Genomic DNA, 15,838 nt, shown 5'->3' with positions numbered 1-15,838 from the left:
TTTTTGTATCACTGAACAGTGGCAAATATTTTGTCACTGCCACCAAATGGTTCAGATCATTCCTGACTGTATAGCCAACACACTGAGCAAAACCCTCAGTGAATAATATCCATTTATACCCAGTAGTGAATTCAGTGAGGAAGCAACTGAATTTGGCAACTGACTTTGGCAACTGATAGCAACATGGCACCAAATGGTTGAGATCTGCCGACTGATCATGACTTTATTGCCAATAAGAAAGAGTAGTGTTGAATTCTTGTCTATCTGTTTTAGCTTAATGTCATATATTTATTGCTAAAGGAGTCTCTTTTGTCATTATCACTAATGCGAGTTGTCACTTGAGAAATAACACTGCTATGAACCTAATGTACATGCTAGAACTGTTTTTATGTATAGCTTTTTCTGTTTTCATATTTATCTTACGTTGGTATGCTCATTCCCATATATTTAATTGTGCTTCCTTAACGTTATCAGGTTTTCTTTGACAACTAAAGTAGACGATAAATTCCAATCCTTGAAACATGGTGTTCTATTCTTGTAATATATATCAAAGACAAATAATATACTCTCAAATTATCCATTGACCACTCTAGCTATATTCTAAAATGTAACTTCCCTGCTCATTAAATGAGACAGTTTACACTACAAGGCCACAGCAACGCGCCATGCCTACTATGCAAAACAATGATAGCTGTCACTCAATGTGCAATCTTTTTGAAATGTGTGCTTTCAGGTTGCATGCTACCACAACTACAAGTACCTAGCCCAGTTCTCTGTTGTATACCTGAGTTTATGTTTTGTGTTAAACTGTCTTTAACATATAATAAGAACCGAATCTTTCATAATACGCTTAAGGTCACACTTGAAGTGATTGTATGCACCCACTTGTTTCTTGGTGTTATAGAAAACAGGAAGACTATAGTATAGGACACATAATTAAAAGCCAATCAATTTAGATTTACCTATTTATCAATAATTTAATGAGATTGTAATTAATAATTCTCATAACAGGTTTATCACAAGTCACTCTATGGTTTAAACAATAATCAGGCCTGATTACATCAAACAACAGTTTATTTGCCATAAACCAAGCTCACAATATATGTCGTACTGTAGCTCATCATTGCTACTGTTGCAGTCAAACCATCTTTTCGAATACTGACTGTAAAAACATGGCCGCTACAAAATTACGGGTGGCATGGCCCGTCAGCATTTTGTCAGCATCTTGTACATGGTCTGACATCAGTGATTATTGTAGCAGTGATGAGTTTTAATCAACTGCTATTGAAAACAGTGAGTGTTTTTACCCTGGAAGTGTCTATCAGAAATTCAATAAAGATACATAGCTTTAAAGTAAAAATAAATAAATAAAGCATAATATTTACAGCATATATTCCATTCAGTATTTGACATGTGAAAAAATATGTTATATAAAAGTATCCACATTATTATAAAATACAGGGTGAGGCAGACCACCCGTACAGTACGTATAGCGGCCAGACCAAATGAGGTAGATTATTCGTAACAACTTAAACCCCCCTATTTCCACCCCAAGGAATTTGGAGAAATTATTTTGAAATCTATAAAACTCCACAAAAGGGTAGTTTTTGGGGGGTAGGGGTGGTTTTTGGAAAATTTTCAAATGTAAAGGTATGTTGAGTTTATACCTTATTTTAAAGGTATTTCTTCACTGATTATTTTGATGCAAAAAGTTTGAACCTATCTTGCTGCTTATGTACAGGGTACACCAAAACGTTAAAAAATCTGGGGTTTGTGGTTAAATTTATTGCAACTACCTGCACAAATTTAGAGAGACGATATTTTTCTTCAAAACTAATGATGAGACTGCTTATCGAAAAATATCATCAAATGCCACCCTACCCCAAAATTTACACATTTTAAAAATACATAGAATTTTGAAATACTTAACAGCCCCAATCTAAAAAAACTCAAATAGCAACCTAGGTTGAGTTGTACATCATTAGAAGGGTCTTTAAAAAATAAACATTTTCTACATCTAAAGTTTGTCTCTATCTCCAATGGTTTCAAAACTGTAGTACAAAAATAGATTTTCTTATAATTTTACTCAATGTATTTATTATAAAAGTCAGTGCAATGTGCAAGTAAAAAAAGTTCCGACAGTAAACTGGTCTCTTATGTTTATGATTGAAAAAAAAAATACTGTAGCCGATTTTTAAAAGTCTTTTAAAATTTAAAAAGGTATTGGAACACTGTAAACTACAATGTCTTACAATAAGTGCTGAGTTCTCTCATGAAACAGGAAAATTACCCAGTTATTAAATTAGAACATTTTGAATTATAAAAAGTTTTACACTTAAATTACACAAAATGTAAAATGTGTATTATTTAAACTAATATCTACCTCATACCACGTGGTCACAAGAACAACTGAATAGGGAGACGATAATAACAGAGATTAGATAAGAGACCAAGGAATTGGTTCCAAAATTCTTCCAGGGGCAACTCGTGTATTTGGGATTATTAAAACATGAACACCACGGTTAGATTGCTTTTGAAACATGTTACACTGATAGAAATACTGATGTGTTTTTTATTATATTATTTAAAAACAAATTAAACTTAAAAATCCAACTTTTTTCCATTTTTTTTCATTGGGTTTTGATATTAATTCAAACTAACTTAGTAAAATTATTAAAAGATCTATTTTTGTACTACATTTTTGAAACCATTGGAGATAGAGACAAACTTTAAATGTAGAAAATGTTTATTTTTTAAATACCTTTCTAATGATGTACCACACAACCTAGGTTGCTATTTGGGTTTTTTTAGATTGGGGCTGTTAAGTATTTCAAAATTCTATGTATTTTTAAAATGTGTAAATTTTGGGGTAGGGTGGCATTTGATGATATTTTTCGATAAGCAGTCTCATCATTAGTTTTGAAGAAAAATATCGTCTCTCTAAATTTGTGCAGGTAGTTGCAATAAATTTACCCACAAACCCCTGATTTTTTAACGTTTTGGTGTACCCTGTACATAAGCGGCAAGATAGGTACAAACTTTTTTCATCAAAATAATCAGTGAAGAAATACCTTTAAAATAAGGTATATCTCAACATACCTTTACATTTGAAAATTTTCCAAAAACCACCCCTACCCCCCAAAAACTACCCTTTTGTGGAGTTTTATAGATTTCAAAATAATTTCTCCAAATTCCTTGGGGTGGAAATAGGGGGGTTTAAGTTGTTACGAATAATCTACCTTGTTTGGTCTGGCCACTATACGTACTGTACGGGTGGTCTGCCTCACCCTGTATAATGATTTAATAGTCTGAAATAGCCAAATTGTAAGAAATTTAGTTGTGGACACAAAAATATATGGCGTTATGAAGTTCAGAAACAAAAATGAAAATAACTTTTATGTTTACAAAAAAAAGAGCACAGTGGCAAATATTCACCCATTTCCAGTGGCACACAATGAAATAACCATAATAAAATTGATTCTCAAGCGAATATGTTTTTCTACCTTTTAATAATATTACCTGATACAGAACAGTGTATGTCACTTTTTATTTAAAAATTAATAGAAAAAAAGAAAATAGGACAAATTATTTTTACTTCAGACTCAACCAGGTCAGTCATGTCAGATTCCATTAGAATGTCACGAATACAGAATACAGAATACCACTTCATCTACAAGGATCATACGTTCTGAGGTATTATATAATCAACTTTAAAATAAAACTTTGCTCAATTTGAATAAAAAGACTTCCGAACAAAGAACAACATTATTTGTTTACAAACAGCAATATCTGCTATACAGAGGTTAATAACAAAATGACATATTGGAAAATCACACAGATTGTCAACTAAAAACAGGATAAAACAAAATCAAAGACTATTAACATTAACAAGAACTCATAGGTTTTTGATTGATGTTTAATTTAAAGGTCTTCGGCCGGCAATAATGCTTTTAGCAGCAAAATATATACTTTGGAAGTTACACAATCAACACCAAATGACTCCCAGGGTTAAGCCAATTATATGTTCTTTCAGTTAGTTATCTCCTATTATTATAACGAGTTAAAGTTTTCTCAATTAATTACTGAAATCTTGAAGACTTGTGAAAAGTTTAAGTTTAAATTGTCTAAAGTGTCTAATACATGTGTTATAATATTATGAACAAATTGTGAGCACTAATTATTCCAAATAGTAATTTTCAAGTTGGGTTAAATAGGTAAGTTAACTATATATACTAAGTTCAATAAATCTCCTTTGCTTAGAAAAAAATCTCTGAAGTACAATTTTGTGGAGCAGTAGATTGGTTTATCACTAGACTGCATCTTGGTTGTCAGGTATACATACAAGTAGGCTCTTTATTGGTAAAAAAGCTTGTCTTTGAGGCATGACTTCAATATATAGAATAGTTTTTCTGTTTCATTGCTTTCAAGCTCTGCCATTACTATAGGATATTACAATTAAGCAAATGACTATTGGAAAATACACTATATGCTAACTAACCTACCTTTATATACAGAGTATATTATTAACTTGGATAGCAAATATGGTTACATTATAATTTGAATATTAGGGTGATGAACCCAATTAAATTTTTATTACAAAAGTATTCCAAGTAATTTATATTAACTAAGGAATAAATTATGAACACAGTTTTGTTAATAGTGGTTAAAAGACTATCACCAAACCACTTAGGAGCTACTTCTACTCCTAAAGTTTATTGCTTGTGTCAGGCAACTATACTGTGCATAAAAGTGCTAATACAATTTATAGTCACTGAAAAAATAGATACTTACACTATGGATGACTTGCTTCCTGAAGAACTCATTTGCTGTAGTCGTAAACTTCTGATCGTTGTGACCCATTCGACACTTGATGTAGCCATAGAGGTTCGCTCCATTGAGCGTCAGAGCTATGCCCACCAATAGCTGTAGCGTACAATTGTGAATTTAGTTGTAGAAGTGGTTAATCTATTAGTAACTACCCAGTTTTGAAAGTCTCAAAAACAATTAATAATTAGTAGCAAAAATAATTAAATATTCAAATACAGAGTGAGGCAGACCACCTGTCTGCAATGTATAGCAGCTGAACCGAGAAACCTATTTTCTTTGTTTTAACCAAAACTAAAAACTAAGTATAATATTTCGTTCCCAAACAATTTGGGAAAATAATTTTTAACACCCAAAAATACTCCCAATTGGCACTTTTAGGGAGGTAAGGGTAATTAAAAATAAAATTTCAAATGGTTAGTCTAAAATGTCAAAGTTGTAAGGTTTCACTGATTTTTTTTACTGTTACCTTGTTAAATATTTTAGAAAATCCAAATTTGTAATCAAAGTTACCACAGAAGTACTCTTTTAAAAAATATGTTACAGTTCTCACTTTACAGCACATTTCCAATTTTTTTAAATAGTTCAAATTTAGGATATTTCAAACTTGTAAAACCTAAAAAATTCAAATAGCAAGGTATGATAATTTTTTGTACTTTAAGTGTGGCTCTATATTGGATGGTTGAAAAATGGTGCTAAAAATACCAATTTTCAAGACATTTTGTTGTATTTAGTACGCCATAGTGTTGAACATTCCTGAACAAACTATCCAAGAAATGTGGTTTATGCACGATGGGGCACCAGCATCTAACGGAAGAAAAGGTTCATAAAGAACCTACTGCAAATACAGGAATTCAAATCTCTGAACTCTGAAATAATATTTTTGGCACCATTTTTTAAACATCCGATAAAATTAAACTTTAAATACAAAATAATACTTCAGTTTTCAAAAGAGCTATTCATAGGTGTAATGAGTGATAAACTCATTTTTAACTCTTTTTTAGGTTTTATGAGTTAGAAACATCTTAAATTTGAACTATTTCAAAAAATTGGAAATGTACTGAAAAGTGACAACTGTAACATATTTTTAGAAAGAGACTACTTTGGCAACCTTTGATAAAAATCTGGATTTGCTAAATTTTTAACGAGGTAACAGTAAAAAATAAAAACTGTAAAACTGCAACTCTGACATTTGGACCACCCTGTCAATACAAGAAAAAAAATTGAAACATTTTTTCCAAATGATCAGTGATTATGTACCTTTAATACGAAGTACAGCTCGACCTATCTGTATATTTTAAAATCTCTCAAAAATAACCCCTACTCCCGTAAAAATGCCATTTTAGGGTATTCAAAATTATTTTCCTGAATTCTTTGGGGGTTTTCGTTAAAAGAAGAAGGTAGGTTTCTCGGTTTAGTGGCTATACATCGTGGATGGGTGGTCTGCCTTACCCTGTATATAAATATCGATCATCATGATCTGTGAATTTAATATATTTTAGGAAATAGTACTTAATATAACATTTTTTATACAATACTAAGTTTTTTTAAACTAAAAAAGAGCAAAAATATACTAGTTTTACTTACATCTGAGAAATGGGTATTTGTATAGAAATAAAAGTGCTAAAAATATCTGGGGCTATGCTCTAAAGTCTAAGACATCCACTATCCAAAAAACTATAATTTGTAATCAATACAAACCTGTAGAAATATTACCTGATTCAAGCAACGACTATTTAATACATTGTACAATATTATATTTACTGCAGCATACATGACACTTTTAATAACATTTAGATCACATTAATTTTGCTGTATTATAGGAAATAAAAAAGTTATAACACAACAAATCAACACCATATGATAGGATAAAAAATAAATATATTTTTTAAACTTCTGTCTTTTTTGATCCTCCAGGTGTAAAAGTAAAATTCTTCTGGCAGAGAAAAAAATTTAAATACGACATCTAGTTTCTTCAAGATCAAAATGATATTATCAGATTTTGGTTAATTCTGAGTATGGATCTTTCTGAAAGGAGTCTCAACACAATTATACTGATACCTTGTTATAATGTCTCCAACAAATAAAATCTTCCCGCTCATAAATGTCTATATTATGTTTATTGCCTTTTTACTGAAAAAATCCCATATTTAAGATTTTTCATTTGCAACATTTTTCTGCTTGTACAGTGCACATTTGCACCAATGGGAAATCCTCTTTCATGTTTCACTGCATATATTTTTATAAGTTATTTTGATACGACTAAAACTACAATGAAATATTTCCAAAGAAAGTGAATACAATGCGTTGATGATGTCTTTGCAATATTTAATAAAAATAAAAACCTAAAAGACTTTCTTTGGACTCCCAAATTCATTTTACCTACCATTAAACTTACATACGAAGTTGACAAAACAATAGTATACCATTTTTAAATGTTTTACTCATTAGAAACAAAACAAAATTGGAATTTGATAATAACAGAAAACTGACGATGGATATAAATAGATTTATTATCAATGGATCTAGCCACCCACCTCAAAAAAAGAAAGCTAGTTCTAATTCAATAATTTACAGACTTTTAATTTCTTATGGTTACACCACACAACTTATTGATAACATACTTCACAAATCAATCAAAAGAAAAGCAAGAAAATTTAGAACAACATTAGTACCCCTTCAAGACAACAAACCGGAATTCATTTGTACAACATACAGCAATATTTCAAATCAATTACAGAAGATTTTTAAAAAGCTTTACAAAAAAATCTATCACATACAAAACAAACAATAAATTATCAAAATATTAGGAAATCCCAAAGACAAAAACTCATTAGAAAATAAATTAGGAATTAATGAAATTTAATGTAACAGCTGTGAGAAATTGTACATTGGCCAAACATAAAGAAACAAGACACAATTCAAAGAATACTTTTCACATATAAATTATTGACAAACTGAAAAATATGCTATTGTAAAACACTATATTGAATCTGGACACATCATCTCTAATAACAATTTAAAATTATTAAAAGAAGTTACAAACACAATACACTTGAATGCTTGGGCAATATTTTACATACAGAAAAATCAAGAAAAACTTGTAAATAATGAAGATGGGCCTATTGAAAATTCAATTCTACTCTCATCACAATTCATAAGACAATTAAAATGTAATAACACTTAAATATTTTATACTGGCTAACCATTTTTCCAAATCCTTTACCATATATTACTTTTGTATTTATTGTTTAGAAAAATTTAAATATTTATTCATTTGTGAAGCTGCCTGATGATGAATTCCTCGATTCTGAAAGGCATCGCAAAATTAAATTAAATTTGGAAAATGTGTTGTAATTCACTAGTGGTATTAGATAAATTAATACACGTTTTAATTTTTTTTAACCGTTAACAGTTAAAAACTTTACTAAACTACTAAATTACTAAACTTTCTGAAAATCAAGAAAAACTATTTACCCTCTAAATGAATACAAGATTACTCACCAACCACTTGAAGCTGAAGCTGAACAGTGCAGCGAGGAAGAAGAGTGCCCAGACCACCGGAACAATGGTCAGAGCTAGCCAGAACACGCGTGCCTCTCGCGCGTTGATGCGGTTCTGTGAGCCCCCCTGGACAGGGGCATCTCTCATTGTGTGTACTTACTACTTAACAATTATAAGAGAGTGGACAAAATACAAACAAGGCTTGTTCAATGTAAATGTTTACAAAGTAGAAGTACACTTTTTGTATTGCAAAATTTCAAATCTATAGCTTATTTCATTCTCAAGATGTTCAGTGCACAAATAGACATACTGGACTGAATGGGGAACTTTCCATCCCCAACAGACAAATTAGAAACTGTGTCAGCCTATTGAGTGAAGGCTTCAATGAAACAGCAAAATTACATGTTAGGATATGCATCATAATATAATTCATTGTTGTATACGTAGAAATGAAGTTTCGAGCAAAATTTAAATTCTAGAGATGGAGTCTTTCTCGGGATATCTTGCCGACACATTTTTATTAATTCAGTTAGGTTTCATAGCAGTGTTCAAATAATAAAAGTTCCGGTGAGCTAGCGAGGGTATTAAAAAGCAAGAGTGCTCTGAAATAAAATCATGTCACCAACTTTAAAAATTGACTCCACTTTTTTAACTTTATGAATACAATTATCACACGTTCAAATCTTATATGATTGGACTTAGTTTGTTTACAAATTTATTTATTCCGCTATATTCTGGTTGTCATCATGGTTATGCATAAGACCAATGTAATAATATTAGCTAATGCTCAGCCAAATTCTATAGGGTAACATGCATCATAATTTAACTCAATATTGCCTATAAGTAAATGAACCTTCATGCACAATTACAGGTCTATAGGTCAGTTTGGCTCCAAGATATCTTTCGAACAGACAGAAGTGAAAATTTTCTAGCCCCTCGAGCGATAGGCTTCGCTAACGCTTAGCAGTTAAAAAATGTATATTAAATTTATACTAAAACTCTAAATTCTAATATACAGTATTTTTACATAGCCTTCTCCTTCCTATAATGTTACAATTTCTATAATACCTTCTTGATCTTATCATCATAACAATGAAGTATGCTGTATCAAATGCCTATAGGAATGTTCTTAAGGCAACAGTTTAACAAATGAAAAATTACTCAGTATCTAAATGATCAAACAAACCATCCAAAATCTCGTTAGGAAGGAACAAGCACAGCAAACAGCTTTTGATCAGACAAAGATGGGCTAAAAGATGAAACTTGAAACAATTGAATCTGAATTTATACAGAATGGGTGTCTTCAGCCTATTGTAAATACTAAGTAAAAACGAATTAACAGAAAAAAAATTTAAAAAATGTATGTACAGGTGCCAGGTTTATTTAAGAAAATTACCAGGGTAAGCAGAAAATATAACACTAGGACAGAGCAGTGTATAAAACAGAAACAGCCTTGGGCAAGATCTACTGATAATGTTAGGCTGAATTGTCATGAAAAGTGTAGGATATATAAATGGCAAAAAAATAAAAGCAGTAATTTGAAATCGGTCACCTAATACAAATCACAACTGAATCAGGTCAAGTGGTCAACACAGAGATGTTTCTCCGCTATTATAAATCTTTGTTCTTAAATTCTATTATTGCAATGCCTGTTGTCCTTTTCTCCCTACAGCTGAGATAAGTTGATGATAACTGCGTATCATCAACCTAGCGAAGCTATTGTCCGTATGCTCACAAGAATGTGTTCTTGTGATTTTGAGATTATACTTCCTGGTTAGGGTGAGATTACAGAAGAGTTAAAGAATTAAATTGAATAATATATGAATATTATTTGCCAGGCTTCCGATTCCGTTTTTAGATTGTAATAATATTGACCTTGTTAGTAAAGCTTGTTAACCCTGGCTAAAGCTTTAACTAAAATCATTATTACTCATCAAAGACCTTTAAGTTATACATCAATCAGAAGCTATGAGTTTTTTATGTTAATATTCTTTGATCCTGTTTTTAGTTGACAATCTGTATGATTTTCCTATATGTGATTTTGTTGTTAACCTCTGTGTTTTTATTCAAATTGAGCAGTTTTATCATGCACTGTTGCTTATATATAATACTTCAGAATGGGTGATCCTTGTAGATCAAGTGATATTCATGAAATTAACCCTTTGCATGCCAACGTACCGGTATTACGGCCGTCGGCTACTCAACTGAAAATCGCCAACGGCCGTAATATAGGTACGTCACGTTTTTCGCCTGTAATTTTCTTATAGTTCATCTGATTGCCGCGAAATTTTGACTAATCGATAGTCGATTAGTTGCTTTGCAACCACAAAGTAGTTAATTCCTTTATGGACTGTTTGTTTGGTCGTATTTGAGCTTCGCAGCTGTTGAATTGTTTGGTCGAGATTGAGGTTACGTTCGTGTTGCTATGCGTTGTTTACGTTTGTAATTCTCTCATTACTTTTGTTGTTAGGGCATTTTTACTATGCCCCTTTTATTAGATTCATTGGTACTTTGGGATTATACCGACCACACCCAGACATGAATCGTTATTTGACATTTAGCTTCAACTGATTAATAGATTAGCGTAGAACAATATTTCGTCGATATAAAACAAGAATTGTCTTATCGCAAACCCCTCCCCATCCTCAGACAGTTGACATTTAGCTTCTACTGATTACTAGATTAGCGTAGAACAATATTTCGTCAGTATAAAACAGGAATTGTCTTATCGCAAACCCCTCCCCATCCTCAGACAGAGGTCAAAGTCAAGCGGTGTAGTAGATAACGTGATTGCAGAGTCTCGCCGCCCGTTCGCTTTGTTGTACTTTCGTATTTTACCCCTACATTTCTCCAAACACAAAAATTCAACATAAACAAACATTACCAAACAAAAACTAAACTCTTTATTGAAAAAAAAAACACACAAAACTTGTTATTATTCTTGATCAAACTCCGCCACCCAAAATGCGAGTGCCTCCGGCCGAAGGTGCTTCCGAAGCTCGCGCTGATGTCAACGAAAGAAAAACATCCCTCGAGATAGTATCTATCAGTAAATATAATTCTAGAGGGGCTGATAAGAAATATAAATTGAATTGTAATGGAAAGGCAATTATGTACCGTGCAAAAAACTTAAATAATCATGTGATGCCGCGCGGCCTGCCGTAATTGGGATTCTCGAGAAAGATAAGATAACAGCGACCACAATACCGATCACAATACCTGGAAATGCTTGTTGATTGATGGAATGTTAGTTCTGTTACTCAAATACATCGTTTTATAACGTTCTAAGTTCATTGAAAAAAGTTTAAGCGAATCTGACCTCATTAACAATTGATAATCTTTGCAAGTTTGTAATTTTGTAATTAAAGAGTTGTTTTTTCATTCTACAATGTTTGTTTATAATATATCTATAAATTTATATTTTTGTGTTCTTCATACTGGTGTGGTTGGTATAATCCCAAAGTACTACGATTTGTATAGTGTCAAATATTGATTTGTGAATATAGTGTAACATTACATACAACGTCCATGCAAATTACAAAAACTGTGCCCGTGTCACATTTAGTGAAAAAAATCATAACTGGACTTCTATATAAGGTAGGCTTTTGAAATTTTGTAATTAGGTTAAGGGTTAGATATAGTTTACTAGGATATAACAGGAAATCAGCATACATTTTTTTTAAACCACTTATTTGTGCTAAAAAAATGTTTTTTGGAAATTTTAAATTGTTTTTCTTAATTTTTAACTTTTTTATAAGTTTAAAGTACATTTATGCAACTAAAATTTACCAACAGAACAAGGGCATTTCATAAGCAAAATAATGGTAAAAAAATCATCAATATCTGTTAAAAAATAAAAAAGTTATGATACATTTAGTGAAAGCTTGCAAAACTGCTGAAAATGCCCTTGGCGTTTCTGGGTAGTACTTTGGAAAATGGGCTGGCATGCAAAGGGTTAAAATGGTATACATGACTGACTTTCTTGAGTCTAAAGTAAAAGTGTTGTATCTTGTTTTCCATTTTGATTTTTGTTAATTTTGAAATAAAAAACTGAGTTACACACTATTCTACATCGGCCAACTTCATAAAAAGGTAGAAATAACATTAAGTTGCATGAGAGTCAATTTTATTATATCATTGTGTTGCTTAGCAACTACAAATGGGTAAAAAGTAGCCACTTTTTTCTCTTCTCTGTAAACATAAAAATTATGTCCATTTTAAATTTAAATCCAACAACATTATATATTTTTGTGCTCACAACTAAATTTTCTACATTTTGGCTATTTAAGACTGTTGAAACATTATATATTTTATTATAGTCTGACAATTTTATGTAATATTTCTTTTACATGTCATATACTACATACATGCTGTAAAAAAAATATTTTTATTTTTTATTCAAAATTATATAGCTTTATTCTCTGATTCTTAACAAGAAAAATTAAATATAAAACTTTATACATATAAGATTGTATACAAATTTATGAAGAGACCCTTTAAAACCTTAAAAATCAATGCACACTTTAGAATTTCTGACGGAGACTTGCAGGGACCCATGTATCTGTCTGGACATACATTCTTTTAATATTTGAAAGTACAAATTGTTAGGTGCACGTGAGATACTCATTGTTCATGAAGAAAATCAAGATGAAAGTTCCGATTAATAGGAACTCAGCTCTTTTCCTAATGGCTACCTCATCTCAAAAGAAATGTACATAGGCGAGAATCTTCAAGTAAGAAAAAAATTGGTCAAAATTTGAAACACTATAAAAAATATTCAGGTAATGGCGAAATGTATGACAGTGAATTTGAAGAGTATTAAAAATTTACTTGAAAAAATAGCTGTATGTTTGTCTAGCTCATGTTGCCAAAAATAGATTTAAGTTTAAGTTTTACAAAAATAAAATGTAATAGCTGTAAATTTAGTGTGAAAGACTCAAACAGCCCATTAGTATGCACAGGAAAATCAACTAAATGTTAGGTGAGCCTAAACTTTCCGTTATATAGGGATAGGCGAGCAGAGTGCTCGAATCTTTTGTGGTGTAATGAACACAGCTTCTCCTGCGTCACTCAAGTATTATAAGTAATAATGTTCTGTGAGGTGACCTTAGAAGTTATGAAACCAGCAGCAGAAGAAGCTACAGAAAAAGTAAACCATGAAAATGATGTGAGTGATGGATATAGGTGTATAACTGTTGCACTGGATGGCTCTTGACAGAAACATGGGACACATTTCTTAAAACGGAGTTAGTACAGCAACTAGTGAGACTACAGGTAAAGTAATAGATGCTCAAATATTATCCAAGCATTGCAGATGCCCAAAAAGGTTTGACAAAGAACATGAGACTAGCTGTACAGCTTACTACATGGGTTCCAGTGCAGGCATGAAGGTAGTTGGAGTGATTGATATCTTTAGGCAGTCAGAAACGTTACATAATATCCGGTACAAGAAGTATCTTGGTGATGGGAACTCTGCCTCCTTCTCTAATGTCACACTTAAAACCATATGGCCCTGACTTTGTAATTAAAAAGTATAATTCATCGGGCATGTACAAAAAAGATGTAAACTTGCCTACTGAAGCTACTGAATACAAAAAAAGCTAACAAGTACTGTCTGATGGCAAAACCATTGGTGGTCATGGAAGACTTACAGGGGCTGCAATGATACAGTTTTCAATTTACTTTGGTCTTGCCATTAGAATAAATAACACACTATCACTAGCACATCACTAGCACCCATCTTGTTATAGTTATTTGTAGATGGGATATGAGAAAACTCACCTTCCTGGATTCAAAGACCCAATGCGAGTCTCCGTTGTCATCCACATAGTTCCACCATCTTAGACCCACCATCAGCCGACCTATTAATACAATAACATAAAATCAACAAGACCCAATGGGAGTCTCCATTTCCATGTAGTTTCTCCACCTCATACCCACCATCAGCCGATCTATTAATACAATGACATAAAATCAACAAAATATTTAAAAGTCACTCTTTTATAAACTTGAACAATTTAGATAAAAACATATCCCTTATAACTTGGAAGAAATTTATATTTTTTATATGTCGCTGTCATCTCAAAATGTCAAACTGAAGAATCATTATTAATTGAGATGAAAATAATTTGCACAACACTGATGGGTCCATCACAAATGTCTCCATCACTACTTGAGAGTTGTGATGGAGGCTGGGCAGGATATTTATAAATAGGCATTTGTCTTGGAATTGGCCCAAAGCACTTTTACGTGCCCAAACAGTGGGAATTTGTAATAAAAGGAAGTTTTAACCTTTAACTACTTGTAACAGTAAGTTGAGTTCTAGGGAACATTCATAAAGCCCATTATTAATGGTGCATTTTATGGAAAAAAACTCCTATCCCCTATCTCTAAAAACTTTGATTTTTTCATTATGGTTATTTGTGAAAAAAAAACTCCATATTATAACATAGTAACTTAATATTGGCAATAATCAATAATGCCTAAATACTGATTATTTAACAATTACTATGCAAGGTTTCCAGCCTATACTTTCTTAAAATACGGTTAAGGTTAAATTAAATCAAATAATATTCATAGGACAGTATGAAGGTACTGACAACTAAAATATTAAAAGCTATTCAACAAAATCCTTTTTCAATAATATTATAATTATATTATTTATAATATAATTATATTATTATTGTGAATTCAGAAAATATATTACTGGATTGAACACAAACATCAAATTACTCACTTCCCACTTGTAGAGAGGCTTGATAAAGAAATAAGCTAGGAGAGAGATATTGGAGGCACTGAATGGCATATGTCAAAGGGTGGAGGAAGGGAGTGGCAACACTGAATGGCAGTGGCGGTATGGCACCAACAGCTTGTTAGTGAGAAGACCTAACCTCTTCTTTGTGTTACAACCTAACATTAAAAAGTGCAAAACTATCGTAAGTACAAAATGGTTAGGAAAAGGAAACTTTTTTAACTTAAAAGGGAAAGGTGTCTCTTTTAAATATTGTTTTGAGGAGTATAAACAGTCACATTCTAACAAGATGGAAAGACATGTAAAATAGTGTTTTAAGTGCCCTCAGGAATTAAAAAAGTACTGTAAAAGTGCTTGAAAAAAGTACAAGATATAGGCTATTGTCTACTTATTTAGATGCACAATATGCAGAACTGCAAGGTAACATAGCAAAGCAACTAGAGGAGGCAAAAAAATCCCCATCTGCAGGTTGATGGCTGGAGTAACCTCAAACATTAATCGATTTTAGACTTCATAATTTCAAAGCCTGAACCAATTTTTGTTGAGTTTGTGATGAAAAAGTTACAGTTATAATGCTGATTACTTAGCTCAGCTTGTGATGAAGATAATAGAGAAGTATGGAGCAGAAATGTTTCTGGTGGCGATTGGTGATAATGCAGCTAATATTAAAGCTGTAATGCGTTTGGTAAAGGACAAGTTTCTTCATATTGTACCTGTTGGAGGCTTTTTTTTTTTTTTTTTTTTCTTCCTTGGGGCGGC

The 15,838-nt window shown here is 31.8% G+C and overlaps 1 protein-coding gene across 3 annotated transcripts in view; it reads right to left on the bottom strand.

Moving 5' to 3' along the window:
- Nucleotides 1–15,838, bottom strand: part of LOC124354090 (uncharacterized Golgi apparatus membrane protein-like protein CG5021) — a 49,975-nt gene that overhangs the window by 8,689 nt on the left and 25,448 nt on the right. For 2 of the 3 annotated variants that reach the window (XM_046804295.1, XM_046804293.1), the window contains 3 exons: nt 14,110–14,189; nt 8,329–8,454; nt 4,792–4,923 (listed from right to left, as the gene is read on the bottom strand). In XM_046804295.1, coding sequence (XP_046660251.1) covers nt 4,792–4,923; nt 8,329–8,454; nt 14,110–14,189 — 338 coding nt within the window. The remainder of the gene's footprint in view (nt 1–4,791; nt 4,924–8,328; nt 8,455–14,109; nt 14,190–15,838) is intronic. The other variant, XM_046804294.1, reaches the window with a different exon arrangement.

This window comes from Homalodisca vitripennis, chromosome 2 (genome assembly GCF_021130785.1).
Source record: "Homalodisca vitripennis isolate AUS2020 chromosome 2, UT_GWSS_2.1, whole genome shotgun sequence".
NCBI classification, from domain to species: Eukaryota; Metazoa; Arthropoda; class Insecta; order Hemiptera; family Cicadellidae; genus Homalodisca; species Homalodisca vitripennis.
This window is presented reverse-complemented; position numbering and strand designations above follow the sequence as displayed.